General features: G+C 47.2%; 1 protein-coding gene and 1 long non-coding RNA gene across 2 annotated transcripts in view; one reads left to right on the forward strand and one right to left on the reverse strand.

Annotated features, from left to right (window-relative positions):
• Positions 1–228: 228 nt before the first annotated feature.
• On the reverse strand, positions 229–24,061 carry Vps33b (VPS33B late endosome and lysosome associated). Its single transcript, XM_052160100.1, has 23 exons — positions 23,609–24,061; positions 18,319–18,399; positions 17,946–18,007; positions 15,789–15,838; positions 15,408–15,475; positions 11,979–12,024; positions 9,236–9,330; positions 8,188–8,292; positions 7,700–7,796; positions 7,419–7,496; positions 7,165–7,238; positions 6,700–6,786; positions 6,469–6,559; positions 6,168–6,242; positions 5,884–5,948; positions 5,719–5,773; positions 4,308–4,354; positions 3,574–3,706; positions 2,992–3,065; positions 1,416–1,517; positions 1,168–1,243; positions 949–1,065; positions 229–593 (listed from the first exon to the last, which is right to left on the reverse strand). Exons 1-23 carry the CDS (start codon positions 23,702–23,704, stop codon positions 514–516), a joined length of 1,854 nt encoding a protein of 617 aa, XP_052016060.1. The 5' UTR covers positions 23,705–24,061; the 3' UTR covers positions 229–513.
• Positions 17,101–25,686, forward strand: part of LOC127667225 (uncharacterized) — a 400,922-nt gene continuing 392,336 nt past the window's right edge. The window contains exon 1 of the long non-coding RNA XR_007973859.1: positions 17,101–17,397. This is a non-coding gene — a long non-coding RNA (uncharacterized LOC127667225). The remainder of the gene's footprint in view (positions 17,398–25,686) is intronic.

Consider the following 25,686-nt stretch of genomic DNA (forward strand, 5'->3'; position numbering starts at 1 on the left):
TTTTACTTAACCAAAAGTTTTAAATTGAGGAACAGGTCTGTAGAACAAAGGCTGGTAATTATGAGAACTAACTCCTTCTGGTACAAAATTTAACATTACAATCTACAGCAACAGACCACACCTCAACAGCCCAAGGTAATCAAAGAAAGTCCAGGCCATGAAGCACATGAAGTCCCCAGGAAAGTCTCACTGTGTAAAGAAGATTGTGTGTCTAAGACTACAAAGATGTTGCATTTGAGAACCTTTATTTACAATAATATTCAAACAGGACTTAACAAAGAATACCTCTCTCCTCATACCTTAGCAGCATGAACTATATACAATTCATAAGTAAGAGGAGTATCCTGGGGTCAGGACATGAATTCTCCCCCCAAAATGAGTTCCAAAGTCCCCAGCTCTGAGCAGTAAGTATAGCTGGAAGTGGGGCGCAGGGGTGTCGTAGAAGGTAGATGCTACACACCAGCATCTCACTGGGATCCACAGTCAGGAATTACAGCACTGGCCAGGAAAACATCAGGATTTCACCTCACTCATGGCTTCCATGAGGCGAGCACTGTTTGTAACAGCAGTTGTCAGAAAAATAAATCTGTACCCTAGGAGTCAAGAGAAGTAGCAGAAGTGACTAAGCAGACCCAGGTCCCACAGGCCAAGCCCAGCACTTCCCCAGTGCCCCAGTGCCCCAGGATCGAAATGCAGGCTTACAGGAGACACATCTGGACCTACCTGTCCCCAACAATTAGGAGAAAAAACAGAAAAATAAAACTATCAGCTGTAGTCTCTAGGGTACTACTGTGTGTCCAGCCTGGCGGGACCGTGCCCCCGGCCTCCTGCTACAGTAGCTCCCAACAAGGCTGTATCAGCGGTACCACAGCCAGGAGGAGAGCTCCCTGGGCAGCACATGTTGTCCCCAGAGCCCACGCAACCCTACTCTCACCTGTCTGTTCTTACCTTTCTCTCTCCCCAGGAAGCGCAGGGCTGATATCTCTGAGAACGTGCAGCCCCCCAGGAACACCACCAAGATGAGGCGCAGTGACTCACTGGAAGCCTTTTCTTCCTTAGCCATGTCTGTGAGGATCAGAGGAGACTCCCATCTTTACTCACACTCGTGCACGGTCACGGGCCCTGGCCAGCCCTCCCTGACCATGCACCACTGACAACGCCCCATACCTGTAAATGCAAACTCACTGCAATTCAGCAGCCGTACCACTTCATCAAGGCCCTGCCAACTCCGCCGGTCCAGCACCTACAAGGTATAACACTGCCTTCAGGTCTTCTGATAGTAAGTTTAGGAAAGGAAAGGAATAACAGTGCGACCCAAGTTCCTAGCTAGTTACTTGGAAAGTGAAGGTTGAGATGGCCAAGGGCAGAGAAGCATACACAGCGCAATAAGAAGTGAAGCGAAAGTGACTGTTCACCTGCTCAATGATTCGGCAGCTCAGAGGCACATAGGCGCCACTGAAGACATAAGCCATGTCTCGGGGCACTTTCAGGTCATATTCCCCGTCTACACGTGGGATCTAGAAAGCAAAGGTGACACATTAGGCAGGGACAGTTCAGCACTCTGACCTTTCAGAGGTCTGATAAAGCAGCACACCATGGGCAGCAGTTTACACTTTAGTGAAAACCAGCAAAGGTGCTGACCAAAGGGCCCACACCAAGACAACCGTTGTCGTATTAAATACCTGCCCCTTTTCTCTAGGGCTTCCTCTGCTCCCTGTAAAGGCTCTGAAGGAAGGCCCTTTTCCAGTTTTTCCCTCTAGCTACTTCCCAGGGAGCAGGAAACCCGTACTTCTCAAATATTCTCCAGCATTGATGGGTGCTATTACAGGTGCTGTTACATGTCTATAAACATTGGTTCTTTAGGCTTTGTTTCATTATTAAATTAGGCTCATGCTGTAAAATTATCATAAAAATGCAATGACATGGGGCTGGAGAGATGGTTCAGCAGTTAGGAGCACTGACTGCTCTTCCAGAGGGCGTGAGTTCAATTCTCAGCAACCACATGGTGGCTCACAACCATCTGTAATAGGATCGATGTCCTCTTCTGTGGTGTCGGAAGTGAGGGACAGTGTGCTAACATACATAAAACAAATAAATCTTTAAAAAAAACCATAAAAACAATAAAGAAATGATACAGGAATCTTGCAGACAACATGGGTTCAATTCCTAGCACCTACACAGCAACCCACAATCGCAGTTCCAGAAACTCTAAGACTTTCTTTCGACCTCCACATGTACTAGGCCACATGTGCATGCAAGAAAGCACTTTAATACACAGAATAAAAACATTTTTTCATGGAAGAGCAGAGAATGGGGAAATGGTTCAGTGGGTAAAAATGACTTGCTCCCTAAGCATGAGGTCTGAGTCACTCCCCAGAACCTGCATGCAAAGCTGGATCCACAGCACAAGTACACCGACCCCAGTGTCCTGTGGGGACTGGGGGGGTTAGGCACACACCAGAGAGCACACCCCCGGAAGCTAGTGGGCAAGCCACGCTGGCCTATACAGAGGAAACACTGCTCTGTAAGACTTCATCTCAAACAAGTGGAAGGTGAGAACTGACACCCGAGGGTTCCTCTGACCTCTGCGTGTTATGCATTAACACACAGGAATGCGCGCGCGCGCGCACACACACACACACACACACACACACACACACACACACACACACTATACTCACCAAAAAGAAAGAAATGCAATGGTATACAGGTTAATATGGATTCAAAGAACTATATAAAGAAACGGTCGGGCAATGGTGGTGTACACCTTTAATCCCAACACTTGGGAAGCAGAGGCAGGTAGATCTCTGAATTTGAGGCCCGCCTGATCTGCAGGGTGAGTTCCAGGATAGCCAGGGCTACACAGAGACCCTGTCTCAAAAAAAAAAAAAACAAAAACAAAAAAAAAAAAAACCAAACAACCAACCAAACAACAACAACAACAACAAAAACCCAAACTGTTTCCCATCCAGCCTTGTTTGTTCTACATACCAAATTCAGCTTTTTGCTGATGGCACGAAAATTGCTCCTCTTGGCCAGAGAACTGAAGGCGTCAGTGATTTTTCCTAGGGAAGAAATCTGTGCTAGATTCCATCTAAGGTCTACACATTCACAGTACCATTCAGGGTAGGAGAGAAGGACACACCAATTCCCGGCCCCACCTTCCACCCACGGAGGGAGGTCATTCCCTCAGTTCCCTGGACCTGAGAAGACCATCAGCAGACCTCCCCCCACACACTGTTCCTCTCCTACAGGGCATCAACTGCCCACCCGCCCATCCAATGTAGTCTACAAGTCTAATTTCTAAGGGAGGCATCAGCTTCAGAATAAAACCAGCCTGAGGTCCTGAGAGACTGTGAACAGCCACTTCAGTTCTCTAAGTTACTTTTTCCTTAGAAGAAAAACAAGGGAAAGAACACCTGCCTCTGGAGGGTTAAGTGAGAACTCAGGTCAAAGGTCAGCACTTGCAGAAGTTTGCCATTTAGTGAACCCATCCTCCCAGTCCTCTGCCTCAGGGGGCTCTGCCTGCAGTAGGAAAGGAACAGCTCCCAGGGCGGAGAGCTGGAGGCTCACCCGCAGCCTTGTCGGTCACCAGCTTGCTCACTTTATTCTCCACGGCTGTGAGCGTGTCCCCGGGAGCCTGCTCTGTCAGAAGCCCAGCTCTCCGCAGGTTGGAGAAGGTCAGCAGGTGCTCGGGGCCATAGCTCTGAGGGGATTTGAAGCCAGTTATTTACCCAGTGCCCATCACTTGACCAGCACTGTTGAGGACACCCAGGGGAGGGGAGGAATTCATATGTACTAGGCAGTGTCTATTCAAAGAGCCCCAGGGAGTGGCAGTGTCAAAGCGGTATAAAAAGTAGCAGGAACTACTTAAGAACAGAAGGATGGGGTTGACTAGATGGCTCAGCAAATGAAGGTGCTTGCTGCCAAACCTGATGACTTGAGTACGTGGTGGAAAGAGAAAATCATCTCTTGAATGTTTTTTCTGACCTTCCAAGCATGTGCACATACGCACATACAAAATCAATGAACATCGTGCAGAGATTGTTCTGGAGAGGTCATGTATATAAGTGTTTTGCTTGAATGTGTAGGTACATGTGTGTGCCTGGTACCCACAGAGATCAAAAGGTGTTGGCCTTCCTGAAACTGGACTTACAGATGGTTGTGAACCACCCTGTGAGTACTGTGAACTGAGCCCAGGTCCTCTGTTCCCAGAGCAGCAAGCAATCTTAACTGAGGATCCAACTCTCCAGCCCCAATAAGTAGAATTTTTAAATGAAAAAAGGATTATGTCTTCCCATCTTTACCTGCAGATACTGTGTTTTCAGGGACCGATAATCCTTGGGGATCAAACCTAAGAGTAAGGGAAACAAGGCAGGTAGTGAGGAAGAAAAGACAGCCAAGGATCCCAGAGGAGAACAGCCAAACCAATCAGATGACATATAGCCAGGAGGACGGACTGTGCAGCCCTCGAGCAGGACGCAGCTGAGGCCGAAGGACTGCTTAGTCTACTGACCTTCCTAAGGGGTAAGGGCCAGGTTCCCTAGTGTGAGAGCTCTGACCTTCCTAAGGGGTAAGGGCCAGGTTCCCTAGTGTGAGAGCTCTGACCTTCCTAAGGGGTAAGGGCCAGGTTCCCTAGTGTGAGAGCTCTGACCTTCCTAAGGGGTAAGGGCCAGGTTCCCTAGTGTGAGAGCTCTGACCTTCCTAAGGGGTAAGGGCCAGGTTCCCTAGTGTGAGAGCTCTGACCTTCCTAAGGGGTAAGGGCCAGGTTCCCTAGTGTGAGAGCTCTGACCTTCCTAAGGGGTAAGGGCCAGGTTCCCTAGTGTGAGAGCTCTGACCTTCCTAAGGGGTAAGGGCCAGGTTCCCTAGTGTGAGAGCTCTGACCTTCCTAAGGGGTAAGGGCCAGGTTCCCTAGTGTGAGAGCTCTGACCTTCCTAAGGGGTAAGGGCCAGGTTCCCTAGTGTGAGAGCTCTGACCTTCCTAAGGGGTAAGGGCCAGGTTCCCTAGTGTGAGAGCTCTGAACCACCGAGAGGGGTGAAGACAAGCTCGCTGAGCAATGGTGGTCACCATGCTGGAGAGAAGCGGACAGCTGTGAAGGCAGGCGGACTGCCTGTGCTTTCTGGCTGAGCGCCAGGTATTAGAACTGATAGAGCTGCTGAGAAACGTTTGTCTCCACAGAGATAAGAAGCTGGGCTTGCAACTTCAGGGAAGGGGAGCTAGAAGCAGCAGCCTGACTCCAGGTGGGAGCAGCACTACTCCGACAGCTCTGCAGGGGTCAGCAGCAGCTATGTTGCCAGGAAGGTATGCCCAACTGCGGCCTGTGGAGGGCCTGTGAGGAAGACTCCTGGGTCCTGCATGCTTTTCCTCAGGAAGCCTCACTGAGGACAGGTCAAACTGAGGGAGGAAAGAACTGCCACTGCACCCTACACATGATGGGCACCACAGGGTGGACTGAAGACGGAACTGTCCCACAGCCAAACAATACATCCCCTACAACCTGCTAATGACCCATGCCAAACAAGAAAACTTCATTTTAAAAGAGAAAGAATTCAGTAAGTGCCAAACAAAGAAACAAGCAAACAAACAAACAAACAAACAAACAAACAAAAAAAACGAAAGAAAACAACAAAATTTGTTGGGTTTTCAAAAAATCCCCTCTTTATCCCTGAGGCATATATATTTCTCCTCTGGCCTTCTTGGCTTGATCTTTTGGCTCACCATTCTCAGTGATGGACAAAAGGCACATGAGGCGTAGGCTCTCTATGGGCGACACCTGCACAGGAAGGGAGGGACAAGGACTGACATTTCAGGACGCGTGTCTTGTCTTCTTTCTGCTCAGGCAGCCCCACCTCTAACCCTCACCCACAGCCTCCCAGTGCACACCTGCCGGTCTATGTGCTCTTCAATGTAGCTAGCACTCTCTCGGATGTTGAAGCCCTCTAGCAGCGCTGTAAGAGACCAGAAAACAGCCATTCCTGGAGATCAGCTTAGCTTAGCTGTGTCTGTCTCCCAAGCTCTTTTCTCTATCCTTGGGTGGAGCTATGGGACTCCCAGCATTCCACATAGCCAGCAACATCAGCTGGAGTGAGCAAGAGAGCATCTTTTCCAGGGGCTGGAAACCAGTGGGATAGGAGCAAGAGGAAATTTTGAGACATTCCGGCGGTTACCATGCTCAGTCTTGATTAGCTCCTGGAAGTCCTGCTTGGTTTTCTTCTTCATGATTGATTCACAAGCCCCAATGTCTGAAGAAAGGACAAAAAAAAAAAATCACCTTCCTGGTTCCACAAGGAAAAGCTTTGATTGCCAGAGGAAAAACCTCATAAAGGAAAATCCATAAGCACTCTATTATTTTAAACCAGATGAGACTATGCCAAGAGAACAAGAATCTCTTCTTGGAAGAAAGTAGTGGTGTTCACTAGCACTCCCCTGGAGGGCACACTGTCACCCTATCCCCAGGCTAGCACCTACGCAGACTCAGAAGGCGGTGCTCCTGTTTCAGTCCTTTGAGCTCTTGGGAGACGAAGTTCTTCATCTGCTTTATGTCCATGCCTCTCCGACGCTGTGAAATGTCCCCATAGGTCAGCACCACCCCAAGAACCATTTTTCCCAGCTGCTCCCCATCCATAAGCAGCCACGGGAGGCCTATCATAGGATGAGAAAGGGAACACTGAAGAAAGTCAACAGAGGCACAGGCCTTACGTCGTATTGGGCCTGCAAGTTCCGGGCCTTCTGGCTCAAGAAGCCAAAGACGTTGGAGAAGTGCTCGTTGCGGATCTCACTGAACACCTGTGAGAGAACAAGACAGAGCCACTTGCTATGACAGAGCTGTACCAGGCCCCTGCCTGCCTCATCAGTACAAACACAGCACAGGAAGGTGCACAAGCCAAATTAAGACCAGAGCAGAGCTGGTGTCAGGAGTGGGTGTCAGGACCATCCCCTAGGGTCTGCATCTACTCTCTTCACATATTTATTTTTGGATTCTGAGATAGTTTTATTCAGCTGAGCCTGGTCTTAAGCTCTTGATTTATCTGCTTCCATCTTTGAAAAGAAAATTACAGGTGGGAGCCCTTCCTAGCTTGGGTCTGGCCCTAACTGATGGGGACTGCCCAGGGATCTGGCCCTGACCGGGGTTGGAACCCAGCCTGGTGTAGCTGTGGGCCTCACCTTGTCCTCAGCGTTGAGGAGCACCTTCAGGCTCTTGTCAGAGGACGTGACTTCTGGGCCGAAGTCAACACTCCCTTTGAAGGCAGAGGGGACAGTTATTAGCAGCTCCACAGAGGCCTTCTCCTACTCATTCCTTAATTCTGCTAAAGGCCTCCCAGTGTCCCCAGTCCCCCACAGTACTGCTCTACTACAGGTTGCCACCAGAGGGTGCATCACTTCCACTTTGCCAAGATGCAGAGGATCATAGCACTTACCACACTTGATTCGGAAGGTGTCATCTACCAAGCCCTCATAAACCACTTGGGAGCAAAGTGCTGTGACAAAGTCCACATCTGAAAGTGAGATCCCAAACATAAAGGTCCCCTAGACCCAGCTTTCTACAGTTTGCTCAATGTCAGCTCAAGAATGTCCCACATACGCCCATGTTCACACTAAAATCCCTAGCCCTAACTGTAGGACCCCAACTTTGCCAGCGCATTTCCCATATTTCTGCCTTCTAGGACCCAGAGATAAGAGAGTACAGGGAAATGTTTACCTCTATCCAGGAGGAAGATGTGCCCGATCTCTGGTCTCCGACCTTTGGTTTCACTGTCCTCTTCTTCCTCCAGTTTCCTCCACAGGTCATATGACATCTATCGGAGTCCAAGACAATCTGTTTTGTGTCCAGAACATTTGAAGGCCCAGCTTACAGCTTCCAACCCCTTCTATGGCATGCCTTGTCTTTTCCCCAAGAAGGGAGTTGACTGCTTGGAGTACAAGCCAATTCTCCCAATTGCTTTTATCTTCCCATACAAGTGAGGAAAGTGTTCCCCTGCCCCAAAGATAAAAGAGATTTAGGAATGTGACCTAGAAGCTCTTGCTTATCTGTTAGCCACACAGATTTTCCTCTCTAGGGAAACATCCTGGGGCATAAAAGCAAAGGAAAGAATATTCCTTAGGTCAGAGACGCCAGGGGATAATCTCTGTAGAGTAAAGAAAAAGGAAAACAGGCTTTAAACACAAGAGTTCTGCTCATACTCTTACCTTCGCACATCTGCCAATGCCATAGCAGTTAGGAAAGGGCCCATAGAGAGTACTGAGGAGGTGCAAGGCCTGAGCCACAGTGTTGATCCAACGCTGATCACCTTCCTGCAGCAATCACATGGGGCACAAAGACCCTTGTTAACCCAACGAATGCAGTGGACAATGCAGCCCTAGGTAGCCTGCAGAGGGACGGCAGTGTCTAGGGAATGCTGGAGGCTTTCATTCTACAGATCCCTACGGTGGTCGATCTGGACAACTACCCTGAAAGGAGTGGCAAGTCCCTAGGAAAGCAGTAAAGCTGCCTTCTGGGCACATCTGTCAGGCTGTTTCCAGAGAGGACAGACAGCAGATCTGCAGATAAGATCTGCCCGGCAGGTAAATAAGCACTCTAAGGCCAAGTCAGTCCCCGACAGAGAAACAGCCTGCCAGGCCTATTCTCCGCAATCCCTCTTTCCCCTCTCCGCCCCCACCCCCCCAGGCCATCAAAAGCTGTTCTGCTGTCTCCTATCAGAAATAATGAATTGGAACTCTCAAAATGACTAGTTTAAAATAATAAATCCTTCCTCCCTTAAAAAGGTAAGGTGGCAAACACCTTTAATTGCAGCACTTGAGAGGCGAAGGCAGGTGGATCTTTGAGTTTGAGATTAGCCTAGTCTACAGAGTTCTAGGACAGCCAGGGCTACACAGATAATCCTATCTCAAAAAAAAAAAAAAAAAGAAAAAAGAAAAGAAAAGAAAAGAAAAGAAAAGAAAAGAAAAGAAAAGAAAAGAAAAGAAAAGAAAAGAAAAGAAAAGAAGAAAGAAAGAAAGAAAGAAAGAAAGAAAGAAAGAAAGAAAGAAAAAGAAAATACAACAACAACAAAGAGGCTTTCTCGGGTGTTGACCACAGCAACAGCTGACCTAGAGCCCTGACAGAAGCTCAATACAAAACAGCCTGTAGCCTTCATCTTGTGAAGTCAATCTGACTCTTGAGCAATTATATGAGCTGGAGAATTTCTAGTCCACTGGATGCAATATTTATCTCCTGATACTAAGACTCAAGACTTACCAGGAAGTAATCCCTGAAAAATTCTGGCAGCTCCATGCTCAGCAGGTCCACATCTAGAGGCAGCAGGGAAAAGGCCCACTCATCGCAGCTCACGTCTGTGGGGACAGAGAGCATCAGCCTTCAGGCAGAAGCTGCTCGGTGCCACGCTAACAGAAGGTCTGCAGAGCCACCCAGCAAATACGCCAGGGCTGTTCCAAGCCAGGTATTACATTTAGCACTGGAGACTCAAACTAAGAGACAGTCTGTCTTTAAGGAGCGTCTAATGCAGTCATAGAAGGGCAATGCAATGTGGTAAGTAGTGGTTTATATTAGGGATGACAACTAGTGCTGAGAAAACCCTCGTCTGCATTCATGATTCAGTGGATAATACTGAAATTCACCTCAACATGGGAGACAACAGTGAACACAATGGGCTAGCTCCCCCCAGTCTTCTGGAACTTAAGATCTAGTGTGAACAGATGCAGCAAATTATGACACAACACTTATTACAGTTGTGCTTCCAAAAGAATAAAGGAAAGCGCTCTGGGCTGCAGCGGAGGAGAACACTGCTCTGCCTGCCTGAGGCCCTGAGCTCAATTCTCATCAAACAAATAAAGAAACTATGAGCACGCATATTACAGGGATTAACACAACTATGGGCAAAGGAATGACTGCGGGGCTTGTCTAGGTTAGAGAGAGAGTGCAAAGGTAGCCTAGGGGACTCATGAGACTGACTCAGTATGAGAAAGTAAGAGACCTGGCATGGCCATGCACACCCTTAATCTCAGCACTTGGGAAGTAGAAGCAGGCACAAGTCTGTGAGTTCAAGGCCAGCCAGTGAAACATCCAGAGACACTTGTCTCCAAAAAAAGTAAATAAATAAAAGGAAAAGAGCCAGGTGATGGTGGCGCACTCTGGGAGGCAGAGGCAGGTGGATTTCTGAGTTCGAGGCCAGCCTGGTCTACAGAGTGAGTTCCAGGGTGAGTTCCAGGACAGCCAGGGTTACACAGAGAAACCCTGTCTCGAAAAAAAACAAATCCAAAAAACCAAAAAAGCCATAACAGAACTCAGAAATGGAACACTTGCCTAGCACGCACAAGGCCCTTTTCATACAACAGCCAGTTTTTCAAATAAATAAATAAAGCCAAGTCCCCGATGCCACAGGCCAATAAGACAGGAAAATGCGGCAAGACTGCAGTCTCGGGTCTGCCTGTAAAACAGGGAGGCATGGAAACAGTTTAGCCTGAGCCTCTGTTTGGTTTGCTTATGAGCAGCTCCCCAACCCTTGTAATAATGCCTGGGCAACCCAGCTCTCAGCTCGCATGCACCTTGCATACACACTCTTCTCCAGACAATGCATGCAGCAACCTCGAGACACGCCCTCCACCTGTACTGGACTACACCTACTCCCATCTCTGAACAGTATTATAGGTTTCTCCATGCCTAGTAACAATCAAATCTAGACAGTTTTCATTCAAGTGTATTCCCAATATATCAGGTACAAAGAATAGAAATGCTGATCTAGCCTGAAACTGCATCCTTGATTGACCTCTTAGGGAGACTGTCCTCTTTACCATCTTATGGTAAAGGTTTATGCATATCATTAAAACTAGACAAACTGTGGGAAGATTTGGACAATAGAAAAAAATGAATATATGATCTAATATATCAATCAATGCGGAGAATAATCTAAACTATGGTTTTCAGTAACCAGCCCTTCCTTCCTTTAGACCCCCATAAAAAAAGGCCATAAACCAGGCATGGTGGTACACACCTTTAATCCCACCAATCCAAAGGCAGAAGCAGGAGGATCTTTGTGAATTTGAGGTCATGGCATACATAGGAGTTCTAAGACAGCCAGGACTGTATAGAGACCCTGTCTCAAAACAGAAAGAAAGCAATCTCCAGTCTTGCAGACCTGGAGTACAGTCACTCATGTAGCCAGCTGATAATCTTCATGTGTAACTCTCTCTCATCTGGACCGTCACCTAACTCTGAATGAAGTTATCTTGCTTCTTTTTGCAGATTTATGACAGCTTACCCCCCCACCCCATTTTCAGATTTATTTTATTTATATGAATACACTGAGTTGTCTTCAGACACGCCAGAAGAAGGTATCAGATCCCATTACAGATGGTTGTGAGCCACCATGTGGTTGCTGGGAATTGAACTCAGGACCTCTGGAAGAGCAGTCTGTGCTCTTAACCACTGAGCCATCTCTCTAGCCCCTGACAGCCCTTATTTTCAGTCCTTTGCTAAGAAACCAAGGAAATCTAGGACTTACTGGCTGGAACCAGTAACACCTGAGCTATGGAAGGAAATACCTCCCTAAAGACGCGGCAGTGAGGTCATAGCCTGAGTGACATGTCGGTGGGGAAAATGCTCAGGGCAGAGAGAGACCTGAGCCGGAGGGAAAGCAAGTGCAGAGCCAGAGCCCGGAAGACTAGAAGGCAACAAGCTAGGGAAAGGAGCACAGAGGCACAGAGGTGAAGGGAGAGGAAGGAGGCTTGCTTGGGCTACACAGCAGGCCATGCTGAGGCGGCTGGGGCCACCCGTCTGTGTGAATCTGAGAGGCAGCAGTGGACAGTATGCTAGCCCCAGCCTCCCATGCTGTTCTCAACCGGGTCCTAGTCCCAGTCTCATTCCCAGGGAGCTCTCCCTGCACCAGCGGGATCGAGACCCAGAGAAGGAGCTGGCAGTGGGAAGCATCAGTTATTTCTTCTTCACGTTCTCTCGCCCTTCACTCACGTTCCGTTCCTCTCACCTCCATAGACTCCCTCTTCCTCAAGCACCATCTCACATGCATAAAACTGAAAGAGAAAAGTCAAGTAGCTGATTAGTGACAACCTTACTCTGTGCTTCCTAGGTTTGTTTGTTTTTTTTTCCTGATGCTGGATGTGATTGTAATCTTGGTTGTTAGATTGAGACATCTAAAGATTGGTAAAGCTCTCTGCCTGGTGAATTTGTAAGGGTGTTTCTAGAGATGGCTAGGGGACCTGACCTAAACAGATGTGTCTAATCAAGGATTTAATCCCCTATGGACTCAAAATCTAAATATACTGACAAGGTGGTGCAACTTCAGAAGGAAGGTGGGGATTGGTTAGAGGAAGAGGGTGGCTAGGGATAGTTCCTTTTTTTCTTTTTTGTCATTTGTAGAGACAGGGTTTCTTTGTGTACCACTGGCTATCTTGGATCTAGACTTGTACATCAGGCTGGCCTGGAACTCAGAGATCCAACGGCCTCTGCCTCCCGAATGCTAAAGGTGTATGCCACCACTCCCAGCCAACGGACTCCGGGACGCATGGCAGGCCATGCCGAGGAGACTGAGGCTGCCTGTTTCTGTGGGAATCTGAGAGGCAGATGTTCTTGAAGTGGAGCGTGGAACCTAATCACTTCTGGTCTCTGCTCCTGGCTGCCATGAGGTAAACAACTTTAAAGGAATTAGATAGAGGGCATGCCTCTAACCTCAGCACTCCAGACAGACACAGGTGGATCTCTGGGAGGTCAACGCAAACCTGTTCTAGATAGTGAGTCCAGACCAGGCAGGGATATGTAGTGAGTGTGTTTCAAACAACAAAAAACAACCAAAACCCTACAGAGCTAGCTAACCATGGACTTAAACCTCTAAAAATCCAGAGCCAAAGTAAATCTTTCTTCCTTTAAGCTTTTTCACAGGTTTTTCCTTCACAATGATGAAAGGTTTATTATCACAGTGAAGATCAAAACCAGGCCTCAGTGGGAAATGCTGTACACATCTGTAATCCCAGCACTCAGGAGGCTGAAGTAGGAAAATTGGGAGTTCAAGGAAGTTTTAGTGACTAGTAAGTTCTAAGCCACCCTAGACTAACTAGTGACATTCTGTCTCAAAAGCAAACAGGGCCAGTGAGATGGCTCAGCAGGTAGAGTCGTTCGTTGCCAAGTCTGACAACCTGAGTGATCCCTTGCTCACCGTGATAGGAGAGAAATGACTCCCAAAAACTGATGTCCAACCTCAACCTCAGCTCCATGGCATTTGCTCTCCCCTTGTGCATGAGTGTGACACACACAATACATGAATATCTTTTAAAAACACCTGGGGCCTCACACGAGCTACACCTTTGGCCCTATTCTATGTCTCTGGGGTTCCCTACAGTTAGTGTCAAAATTTGAATAAGGCTTGAGTACATCTTCTAAGAGCTCACTGTTGTATTAAACTTCACTGTGAGATATTAAGAGGGTAAAATTAATCTAATTATGGTGTCCAGAGGGAAGGCTTTAGAATTCACTAGGCTTGAGGATGGCCACTGGCGTGCAGACTTCATGACTGAATACTGGTGGCTTTACAGGAGTGGTGGCTCAGGGCACACCCAGGTGTTCTTTGTCTTTCACCACATGATGGCCTGCATCTGCCCAGGACTCTGCTGACTAGACACCCTCGGGAGACACGCCCCTTCAGTCCTGAACCTGCAGAACATGGACTAAAGAAAGCCTTTATGCTTTACAGCCTCGGGAATCTCATGGTAGGAAGAGAAATAACCTGAGGCGGTCAGTGGTGAGATGCTAGTTACAGAATGCAGGAATCAGGACAGCGAAACCCAGTCTACAGAACCGCCTGGCCACACTCCATCTTTCTCTCCTCAGGTTCACTTATGCAGCATGCCTTTTCATCTCCGTGGAGACTGGGAAATGGTAGAAAGGAGCACTTAGCAGTCAGAGGGAGGAGCTGTGCTGGGACAGCTAGGAAGAGGAGCAGGTGGTGGAGCAGGAGTTCTGTTTTGGACACATCCATGAGTCCTCTGGACACACTGAGCTGTTGAGACCCTGCCCTGAGTCAATGATATATACATATATCATTGTACTTAAGTGTTTCAAGGTGGGCATGAAAAGAGAAGTCTGCAATCCTGGCATACTGAAGTCAGGAGCAGGAATTATAAATTCAAGGCAAGCCTAGGCTATATAGTAAGATCCTATCTCAGTATACGACAAGCTTTATGCAAGAAAAAAATATAAGGAGTCAGTGATAGTAATTCACACCTGTAATCTCAGCACTGGGAAGAGGCAGAAGGCTCAGGAGCCCAAGGTCACCAGCTACAAAAGAAAGTTCAACAACAGCTTGAGTTACAGCGACTATATCTCAAAGAGAGTGGGCTGTGTGTATGCGGTATGTGTGTGTCTCTCTGTGAGTTACAGTAAGGACAGGAATGTGTGTGTCTGTGTGTCTGTGTGTGTATTAAGTTAAGGAGAGGAGTCCAGGAAAAACAAAATGAAAGTGGTACAGAATACAGAAGCAGAAAGAAAAGACTGACAAGAGCACCACAGCGACAGGAGCAGGAGAAAACAGAACCATTACTACACAGGAATATGGTGGGCAGGGACACACCATACGCGCCGTTTCAGAAATATAAAACCATTTGAATTATTTAGGACTGGGGGTATAGTTTAGTGGTGGAGTGATTGCCCAGGATACCTAAGACATTAACTAGACCACTGGCACACCAGACGATCCCCACCCTAATCCCTAGGAGGAGGGGAAGGGAAGAGAGAGGGAGGGAGGGAGGGAGAGAGATTTCAAAGAAATCCACACTGAAGTCACTATTCCACAATTCACAAATTCTACAATGCTTGCTTTAAAGGATGTTTCACGACAGATCCTTTATTCAGTAATCCTAGACACATACTGGAAATACAGCATGCCACTGGCCATTTATCCCATCCTGCTACAGTCTCTGAGAAAGAATCGCAGCCCTCCAGTAAGAAGTCCCCGAAAGTGACCAGGCACACTAGGTCCCTCCCTTCCCAGGAGTACACAAGCAATGAAGACTGAGTGGGTCTCAGGAAAGCCCAGCTCCTTGGAAGCAGTGGAGATAAAGTGAGCCTCCTGAAAAGGACACTCTCCATGAGCTGCCTGAAGACTGCATACCCTCCAGGGTTCTAGCTTTTGTGACTGTCAGCCATGCTAGGGGTAAGCTTTGGTAATGCAGCTCTGTCTTTGAGCCATTTCTGCTCCTGTAAGCCCTACCATATGTCTGTAAATAACCCCACTAAACTCATTGGGTCACCAGGCTGGATTTTGGTGTATCCATACTTGTGTCTGTCGTCAATATTCTATTTGGAATGAGCAGATATTTGTCCATGTCTCCCAGAATACTGTATCACATGAAGTCTTCCTCCCGATTCATGGTTATATATCCCTCCTTCTAGGATCAAAACTCACCTTCTGAGGACTTAAGATGATTTTGTATTTTCTAATTCGGCCAGCCAGTTTGTCAGCATTGACAAGATCTAGAGAGAGAGAGAGAGAGAGAGAGAGAAAGCGTAACTCAGCAAACCATGAGCGATTTCTTAGACAAGACACAAAGATGCCTTCCTGATGCCTCCCGCTTCCCTCACTAAGATCTTGCTATGTAGCACAGGCTAGTCTCAAACTTGGATTCTTTCTGCCTTGATCTACAAAGTTCAGAGATTACAAATGTACACCACAAAATGTACAAACGGCCCACAGAGTCTTTTCTTATCAAAGGGTCCTTACTGCCAGGGCCCTTGTAACTTGCCGCCTTTTCCCGGCTTAGTCCCACACAGTGCACGGCTCACTCACTGGCAATGTAGCGCATATTCTTGATTCGAGGTCTGACCAAGAAGCACAATCTGTGGATGAGAAAGGGAAAGTTAGGAAAAATCATGAAGATGATGATAGGACCTAAGGAGAAATTAAAACAAGTTTTCAATCATTTGCCTTTCTTGACCAGGCCTGCACATGAGCTTCCACACGCCAAGCACAGAAGACATTTCTCAAAACAACAGGTACAATGTGATGATATAAGTACCTTTATTAGCTCTATGGCAGATCCAAAAGTTCCTGTTCTGAAATATTTGATAATCCAACAGTCCAAAATTATATATATATATATATATATTTATATTTATATATACTAAATATTTATATATATACTGAATATATTTATATATAGTATATATTTCTAAGTTTATAATTTATAAATTATATATATGTATATATAATCAATCAGGTACTAAAAATAATAATAACTGGAATGTGGCTGGGCAGTGGTGGCACATGCCTTTAATCCCAGCACTTGGGAGGCAAAGGCAGGAAGATTTCTGAGTTCAAGGCCAGCCTGATCTACAGAGTGAGTTCCAGGATAGCCAGGGCTACACAGAGAAATCCTGTCTCAAAGAAAAAAAAAGAACTGGAATGTGTGTATATAATGTCCACATATTGGGCTGGAGAGATGGCTTAGTGGTTAAGAGCACTGACTGCTCTTCCAAAGGTCCTACTGAGTTCAAATCCCAGCAACCACATGGTGGCTTACAACCATCTATAATGAGATCTGATGCCCTCTTCTGATGTGTCTGAAGACAGCTACAGTGTACTTACATATAACAAATAAATCTTGGTGGGTTTTTTTTGGTTTTTTCGAGACAGAGTTTCTCTGTGTAGCCCTGGCTATCCTGGAACTCACTCTGTAGACCAGGCTGGCCTCAAACTCAAAAATCTGCCTGCCTCTGCCTCCCAGAGTGCTGGAATTAACAAATAAATCTTAAAAAAAAAAAATAGCTGGGCAATGGCGTGGCACGCCTGTAATCCCAGCACTTGAGAGGCAGAGGCAGGCAGATTTCTGAGTTCAAGGCCAGCCTGGTCTACAGAGTGAGTTCCAGGACAGCTACGGCTACACAGAGAAACTCTGTCTGGGGGGGGGGGGGGGGAGGGGACCTAAATAAATAAATAAATAAATAAATAAATAAATAAATAATTTCCACACATCCAGAAGTTTTTCCACTAAAGAAAGGTATATGCTACTTGGGTTTGGGGAATGTGTAAAAGAAATCAGAGCACTAGCGATACGGTGCAATGTCAGAGCGTGTGCTTAGAGTCCTGGTTTGATCTCCTGCACAGCAGACTGGGAGTGCATGGCAGTGGACAGGACAGTACAATGCCCTGGAGATCTAGAGAGGAAAATCAAGCCAGTCTGTTGTATGAAAAGGGCCTTGTGCGTGCTAGGCAAGTGTTCCACTTCTGAGTTCTGTTATGGCTCTTTTGGTTTTTTGGATTTGGTTTTTTCGAGACAGGGTTTCTCTGTGTAACCCTGGCTGTCCTGGAACTCACCCTGGAACTCACTCTGTAGACCAGGCTGGCCTCGAACTCAGAAATCCACCTGCCTCTGCCTCCCAGAGTGCTGGGATTACAGGTGTGCGCCACCACCGTCCGGCTACTGGGGAACATCTTTACCTGCTAAGTCATTGATCCTAGAGGCTACTTACTTATCTATCTGTTCACTAGTATTGTGTATGTGTGAGTGCAGGCACGCACTAGACGTCAGAGGACAACTCTGTGTAGAAGAGTCTCTCCTTCTACCTTTCCATGGGCACCAAGACTGAACCCTGACCACTGGGCTTGCACAGCGAGCGCTTTACCCACCAGATGTCTTCCAGCTACCAGCCCTGGAGGTGCTTGGTAGTAAAGTAACAATTTTCAGACAAGGAATAATGTTAGTTGTAGATAACAACATGGAGTAGAGGGGAGAAGGCAGAGTGGAAGAAAGTGCAGAAAGGCGACTAACAACCTGAGTGTTGAACTCCATAACAATCTGTGCATGGTACTGTGTGCACTCAGGGAGCAGGGCCACAGCACAGGCACTATGGCTGCAGGTCGCAGGCAAGGACAAGGCAAGGCAAACAAACATACACCTTGGGACCTCCTCCAGCCCAGAGGCCACAGACTCTCCCAGACACTTACTGATCATTGGAGCTGAGAGCAGGCTTGTTCTCCACCTTGTACAGCTTGTCCACTTCATGTTGCTACAGAGAGAATCAAACATGACAATGGACACAAGAGTTGGAAAAGCCCAGGCATGACACAAAGGCAGAGACACTCTAAAGGGTTGATCCTAGAAGTCAGTCTGTTCCCATCCCACTAAGATTACTTACTGTTAACGGAAAAACCAAAAGTAAAACACAAGACAAACATCACCACCATCCCCCGCCCAGGTGAGCTGACTGTCTTCACCCTGTAGAGGGTGTCAGTCTTCAGGAATTAGTTATGCTTGTCAAAAGAAAAACTATTCAAAGAGGAAAAGTGGCAGGAGTTGCCTTGAGAAAAGGGCTGGTACCTTCAGGATAGAGACATTAGCAATTCGATCCAAAGGGCTCATGAGATCTGCCTCAATGAACAAATCCTTTTTTCCAGGAAGCTGAAGGAGAGAAAGTATGGTTGATCACTCAAAGGTCACACAAGCTTCCTTCAGCTGGGAATTTATGCAGTCACACATTTAATAAAAACTTGGTCTTAAGTTAAAACAGTATTAGACATCTAGCTAATCATCTTATTTACTGTCTGTATTCACCACTAACACTTCATATGTAAAAATATTCTACTTGTTAGTCAACTGTGTTTGGTCACTGTCTCTTACACTCCGCCTCATAATAGTTTCTCATTTCCGAATAAAGACAAACTCAACAAAAGTCCACCCTGTATTCTGCAACCCCTTCAACTGCTAAATATCTTTTCCAGTGACATTTCTCTTTTAGTTACAAACATGACACACTTAATGCAGAACTTTGAAAATCATGGCAGGGCTGGAAGTATGTATGATTCAGTGATACAGCACATGTGTGGTAAGCATGAGGCCTTGATTTTAATCACCATCCCTGCAAAAAGTAAAAGCAAACCCCAGATAGTGCTCACCGTACCCCTCCCCCAGCACCCACCCATGACATATAGTACTCACTATACCCCTCCCCCAGCACCCACTCATGACAGATAGTACTCACTGTACCCCTCCCCCAGCACCCACTCATGACAGATAGTACTCACTATACCCCTCCCCCAGCACCCACCCATGACAGATAGTACTCACCATACCCCTCCCCCAGCACCTACCCATGACAGATAGTACTCACCGTACCCCTCCCCCAGCACCCACTCATGACAGATAGTACTCACCGTACCCCTCCCCCAGCACCCACCCATGACAGATAGTACTCACCATATCCCTCCCCCAGCACCCACTCATGACAGATAGTACTCACTGTATCCTCTCCCCCAGCACCCACTCATGACAGATAGTACTCACCATATTCCTCCCCCAGCACCCACTCATGACAGATAGTACTCACTGTATCCCCTCCCCCAGCACCCACTCATGACAGATAGTACTCACCGTACCCCTCCCCCAGCACCCACTCATGACAGATAGTACTCACTGTATCCCCTCCCCCAGCACCCACCCATGACAGATAGTACTCACCATATCCCGCCCCCAGCACCCACTCATGACAGATAGTACTCACTGTATCCCCTCCCCCAGCACCCACTCATGACAGATAGTACTCACCATATCCCTCCCCCAGCACCCGCTCATGACAGATAGTACTCACCATACCCCCTCCCCCAGCACCCACTCATGACAGATAGTACTCACCATACCCCCTCCCCCAGCACCCACTCATGACAGATAGTACTCACCATACCCCCTCCCCCAGCACCCACTCATGACAGATAGTACTCACCATACTCCTTCCCCAGCACCCACCCATGACAGATAGTACTCACTGTACCCCTCTCCCAGCACCCGCTCATGACAGATAGTACTCACTGTACCCCTCCCCCAGCACCCGCTCATGACAGATAGTACTCACCGTACCCCTCCCCCAGCACCCGCTCATGACAGATAGTACTCACTGTACCCCTCCCCCAGCACCCGCTCATGACAGCACCATGGGATTGCAGCACCAACGCTCTGGTAGCTGCTCTCTCATTTGTACAAGAGAAGGAGGTCACAATTAGAATAGGAAGGGCTAAGTCATTGGAAGGTTCCTTTCAGCTAGGCCTTGACATAGGGTTGAGAGTTGTTAGTGATGTTTATGGGACAACCCAGCAAGGGAAATGTAGAGGGGGAAGGCTGAGCAAGCCATTCAGCTGGACTGATACACGTGGCGCATGACAGCAGCGGCTCTCAGCTGGGGACATCTGGCAGTGCAGGGCACATTTTGGGGTATCTGGAACAGTGTAGGGAGATACTGGCATCTAATGCATAGAGGTCTGAATGCTGCTAAGCCATCCACAGTGTCCACGGCAGGCCCTACAACACGGAATTACTTCTGTAGTACCAAGAATTAATAATATTGATGCAAAAGAAATAGTGGGAAATATGTTTGAAACAGTTGACTAGAACTGAGCAATAGGCAGGGAATTTGGACTTGATCCTGTAAGGAAGAAGGGGAACAGAAAGCTTCTGTATACTATGGCACCAATCAGCCAGGAAGTTTAGACGGAATGGTCAGCTATGGGTGAAATAAATGAAGAGATGAGAAGCTGAAGGGGGGAGGGGCTCGTTTGAAAAGGTAATGGAACAGGAAGGCACTGACAACGGAACATGCCTCAGACTGGAGATAGTGTAAACAAAACAGATGAAGACGAACATGAAGTATGGCTATGTGTGTGCATGATGTGTGTATGTGTACATGTGTGCTGTGGTATATGTAGTGCAGAGGTTAAACACCGGGGAATAGATTGTCTCCTTCCACCTTCATGTGGGTTCCAGGAACTGAACTCGGGTTAACAGGCTTGCACGCACAGCAAGTGCCCTTACCTACCGAGTCATCTCACTGCCTCACAGAAATAGTTTTCCTACTGCTAACACTGCAGACGCTGGCATCATAGAAATGGTTTGGTGGGTTTGGTTTTTTTGGTTTTGTTTTTTTTGTGTGTGTGACAATGTTTCTCTGAGTAGCCCTGACCGTCCTTGATCTGTAGACCAGGCTGGCCTCAAAATCAGAGATCCATCTGCTTCTGCCTCCCAAATACTGGGATTAAATGTGTGTGCCACCACTGCCGGCTATTGTCTTAGTATTTTCCCCTATACTTACTAGAGTGTATGAGTGTTATTTTTAAAACCATGTATGGTGAAGTACCCACAGGACTCAGCAGCCCAGTATAAGGGAAATGACTGTCAAGTATGACTTTGAACTATCTAGCCTGATTAGCAGTATTCATTAAAAAGTCATAAACCGGGGCTGGAGAGATGGCTCAGCAGTTAAGAGCACTGACTGCTCTTCCGCAGGTCCTGAATTCAAATCCCAGCAATCACATAGTGGCTCACAACCATCTGTAAAGGAGATCTGACACAATCTTCTGGTGTGTTTGAAGACAGCTACAGTGTACTTAAATATAACAATAAATAAATATTTAAAAAAATCATAAAAAAGGGCTAAGTGGCTCTGTGATAAAGTATTTGTGTGTAAGTGTGAAGACTGGACTTCAGATCCCAGCACCCATGGAAACAGCAGGTGGGCATGTCGGGCCACTCGTAATTCGGCACTCTCTAGGCAGAGGGAGGCTCCCCCAGCAAGCTGCCTAGCTAGACTAGTCTGGATCAGCAGTTTCTCAGAAAGACTATCATTGTCAACCTTGGACCTCCCCACACATGGGCGCATGTGTATGTACCCATACACATGTGAACGTGCATGCATACATGCCACATGCACAGACAAAAAGAAATTAGTATGGGGAGGGTAATATTGCACAGAGAGTCCTTCTGACCTTGAGTTACCCTGTGGTGCCTCGTCTGCCACAATTCTCCACTAATAAGGTTCTATCCTTAGTCTCTCCTACTCTCTAGCACTTATCTTTTCCATTCTTCACATTCTTTTTGAAACACTTTCATGTGTAAATCTCTAGGCTAGCATAATGGGACATACAAAGGAGGAATACCGTATGGTCCTGTGTCTCCTAAGGTTCTCCCACATTCCAAGTTTCATCCCAGCCCTTCTATTAGTCAGCCATGCTCCTCTCTCTCTCTCTCTCTCTCTCTCTCTCTCTCTCTGCCCCCCCCCAGAACCTAGGGTTCCAAAGGAGAGGAACTATACACTAAGAAAGATCCATAGCTCCTAACTATTAGCACTTTAACTTCACTTAAGCTCCAAATTAATCAACTTCCTCCACTTAGCCTCTTCCTAAGTGTGTGTGTGTGTGTGTGTGTGTACTGACATGCATTTTGTATCTACATGGATTTTACTTACATGTATGTGTTTTTCATTTTCATTCAATGTTGATACAATAAATTTTCATTAAGTATATGCTATGTGCCTGACTCTAAGCTAAGTACTTGATGCTGGGCAGAACACACATTATTCCTATACCTGAGAATCTTCAATGAACAATAAGCAAACAATTACAATGACAGTAGCAACATTATTTTCCTAATAACAGAGATTAAAAGGCCAAGTGAACTATGCTCCTTCCTCAATATTTATAACTAATCAGTATCTCTGAATTTTCTTTTACTGTACTTTATAAATCTATCACAAGTCAGGTGTGCTGGCAAATCCCTGTAATGCTAGCTCGCATTTGGATGGGCTGAATCAGAGGTATTGCCAGAGGACACCCTGGACTGCAGAGTAAGATCCAGAGAAACAAAACCAGCAACCAAACCCCACCATGTCTCTCATTTCTACTGCCACCAATGTTTTGAGGCTTTTATGACTTTAATCAATATTCTCCGAGCTAGCCTGTTGTCCGTCCACTTGCTCTACGTTACAAACCACTATGGTAAACATCAAGTATTGCTTCACACTGCAACTGGGTGTGGGTCTTCAGGCTGCTGTGTAATTTGTTTGTTTGGTTTTGGTTTTTGACTTTTTTGAAACAATGTTTTTCTGGGTAGTCCTGTCTGACCTGGAACTCATTCTGTAGTTCAGGCTGGCCTCAAACTCAGAGATTTGCCTGCCTCTGCCTGAGAAGGAATGAGTGGACTAGGCTTAAAGGTGTGTACCCCTTTCTTTTCCATGGGGTGCAATGGATGAAACCTAAGACCCTGCATAGGCAACTGTTTGACCACTGAGCTGTATTTCCAACCTACCACGTAGCTTCAGATAGCTCTTTTCCTCCGTTCATCCTTCAGTCCTTCCCTACTAGGCTTCCCACCTCACAGCCCAGCCGCCCTAATGGAGCCTTCTCTTCCTACTCCAGAGAGAGCGTGTTTATTCTTCAAAGTCCAGATCCCAAGTAACTCTTACATCACCCCAGTTGTTGTTGTTTATTCTGAACTTTTCAGGAAGTCTATCTAGAATTCACTTATCATCCAACACCCTTAGAGATCATTATTTCCTAGGGCACCCCTGGAATGTAACTAGTGACAGGCATCTCAACTGTATTTCCATCTCCAGTGGTGCCTGGCACAAGCGTGTCTTTTTTCATTTGAGCAGAGGCTGGCGATTTCCATTTATTCTCTGGCCAGGTCGCAAGCAACTGTTACTACTCTGGTTTTTCCTGTTGACTGCCCCATTTTGAACCTACCTCAGAATCTCAAAGAAAAATACCAAGAGACTCAGTAAGGAAGAAGTCACATTGAGGATCACACTGTTGACGCGGTAAAGGCTCCAGCCATGGCAGGCACTGACCTGTTCTAGCAGATAGATGAGCTGGTCCCGAGCCAGCCTCTTGAGCATAGAGAAGTCGGGAAGCTCAGGGGCGTCCAGCCGATGAGGAAAAGCCATGGTAGCGGTCACCTGAGCCGCGGTGTGAGAAGAGCAGAAGGGTCCTTGTTCTGAAAAGGCCTGCGACAGCCCAAGGTGTTACCGCAGGCTGGCAACCCGCTCGCCGGGCTCTGGATTCCCGGACCCCCAAGGGGCCCTCGCTCCTCTGCCGCACTCGACGGAAGAATGGCCACCTCCGGGACAGACGGCCGCAGCCTCGGGTGACTCTCCTTGGAGACCTACAGTCACTGGTCCCGACCAAGTCCACTCAGCCTGTCAGCAGGATTCCCGACTGCAGCCGCACACTCGGCAGCCGCAGCGTGCCGGGAGAACCCCGCCTCCTACCCAGAGAAAGGCGACTGCCTAGACAACCCGGAAGTCCGGGTCTCCCAGTCAGCGCTTAGAGCACTGGGAGCGGACGGCGTCCGGGAAGGGACATTTGAAAACGGAAGGCCTGAGTTCGAGGCCAGCCTAGTCTACAGAGAGAGTTCCGGGACAGCCAGGGCTACACAGAGAGACTCTGTCTCGAAAAAACAAAAACAAAAAAACACAAAAAACGAAAACGGAAAGCTACGAGTTAAATTTTTTTTACAGGTTTACTTTGTGTGAATGTGACGGACGTGTGTGTGTGTGTGTGTGTGTGTGTCTGTGTGTGTCTGTGTGTGTGCTGTTAATTTAGCGTGTGTGTGTGTGTGTGTGTGTGTGTGTGTGTGTGCTGTTAATTTAGCATGTGTGTGTGTGTGTGTGTTGTTAATTTTAGCCTCCAACTATGCAGTCCTTGGCTTCCTGGTAATAGAAGGTAGAGAGGAGCTGAGGAAATCCATAAATGAAACAATGGGAGAAAGGGTGAGGCAGTCTGTCATTTTGGTGGGTGTCTGAAATCCCAACCTTCCAAGGAGACAGAAAGATGAGGAGTTCACAGCTACTCTGGTCGGCAGAGGGAGGGAGAAGGTTGTGGGGGAGCTGGGGTACAGCTCAGTGGATAAAGGGTGGAGACTAGGGCTTGGATCCCCAGCACCCACAAACATGCTAAGTGGGTGTCACATCACCTTAGTGACCTCAATACTCCAAAGTCAGAGGCCAGGGATCCCCCAGGCAAGCTGTCTAGCTAAACCAAGACCCTGCCTCAAAAGATTAGCTGAAGAGCTATCAAGGACTCCACCTCAACCTCTGGCCAATCCCTGTTCCCTGCCTCCCCAACTCCCACTCTCTCAGAGCAGGAACTCATCTGGGACAAATGAATAGCTTCTAAAAATAAATAACAAGGAGGAAAACATGTGAGGTGAGAAATATATTGAGGCCAGGTGTAGTAAAATTTTTGGAATTTTGGTTTCTTTAAAAAAAAATGGATGTGGGCTGGAGAGATGGCTCAGCAGTTAAGAGCACTGACTGCAATTTCCAAAGGTCATGAGTTCAAATTCCGGCAACCACATGGTGGCTCACAACCATCTGTAGAGATCTGATGTCTGAAGACAGCAGTACTTAGATAAAATAAATCTTTAGGCTGAGGTGAGTGGGGCCGACCAGAGTGAGCAGAGGTCCTGAATTCAAGTTACCAGCAACCACTGCATGGTTCACAACCATCAGGACAGCTACAGTGTACTCATATACATAAAATAAATCTTTAAAAAAATGAAAATATTGGGCCGGGCGGTGGTGGCACACACATGTAATCCCAGCACTCTGGGAGGCAGAGGCAGAGGCAGGAAGTTGTCAGAGTTCGAGGCCAGCCTGGTCTACAGAGTGAGTTCCAGGATAGCCAGCTAGGGCTATACAGAGAAACCCTGTCTCAAAACAAAACAAAACAAATATATATATATATGGGCTGCTTCAGATAGCCCACATGAACTATGATTTGCCATGGGATCTGGCAGGGGCAGATTTTGCCAGCTGCAGATAGTTTCTGTGATTGTGTGACATTTGGAATTCTGGGGACTTTTCAGAGGGTGTATAAAGGCTAGGGCCCCAGGAGGTATGGTGGGTTGTTGGGTGCAGTTAGTTTA

This window comes from Apodemus sylvaticus, chromosome 1 (assembly GCF_947179515.1).
Source record: "Apodemus sylvaticus chromosome 1, mApoSyl1.1, whole genome shotgun sequence".
Taxonomy (NCBI): Eukaryota; Metazoa; Chordata; class Mammalia; order Rodentia; family Muridae; genus Apodemus; species Apodemus sylvaticus.

Coding starts and splice junctions, on each gene's coding strand:
- Vps33b (XM_052160100.1), bottom strand. CDS start 23,704: ATGGCTTTTCCTCATCGGCTGGACGCCCCTGAGCTTCCCGACTTCTCT. Junction 3,707..4,307: donor TGAAAACACAGTATCTGCAG/GTAAAGATGGGA, acceptor AAATCCCCTCAG/AGCTATGGCCCCGAGCACCT. Junction 1,518..2,991: donor TCAGCAAAAAGCTGAATTTG/GTATGTAGAACA, acceptor TTTGCTTTCTAG/ATCCCACGTGTAGACGGGGA.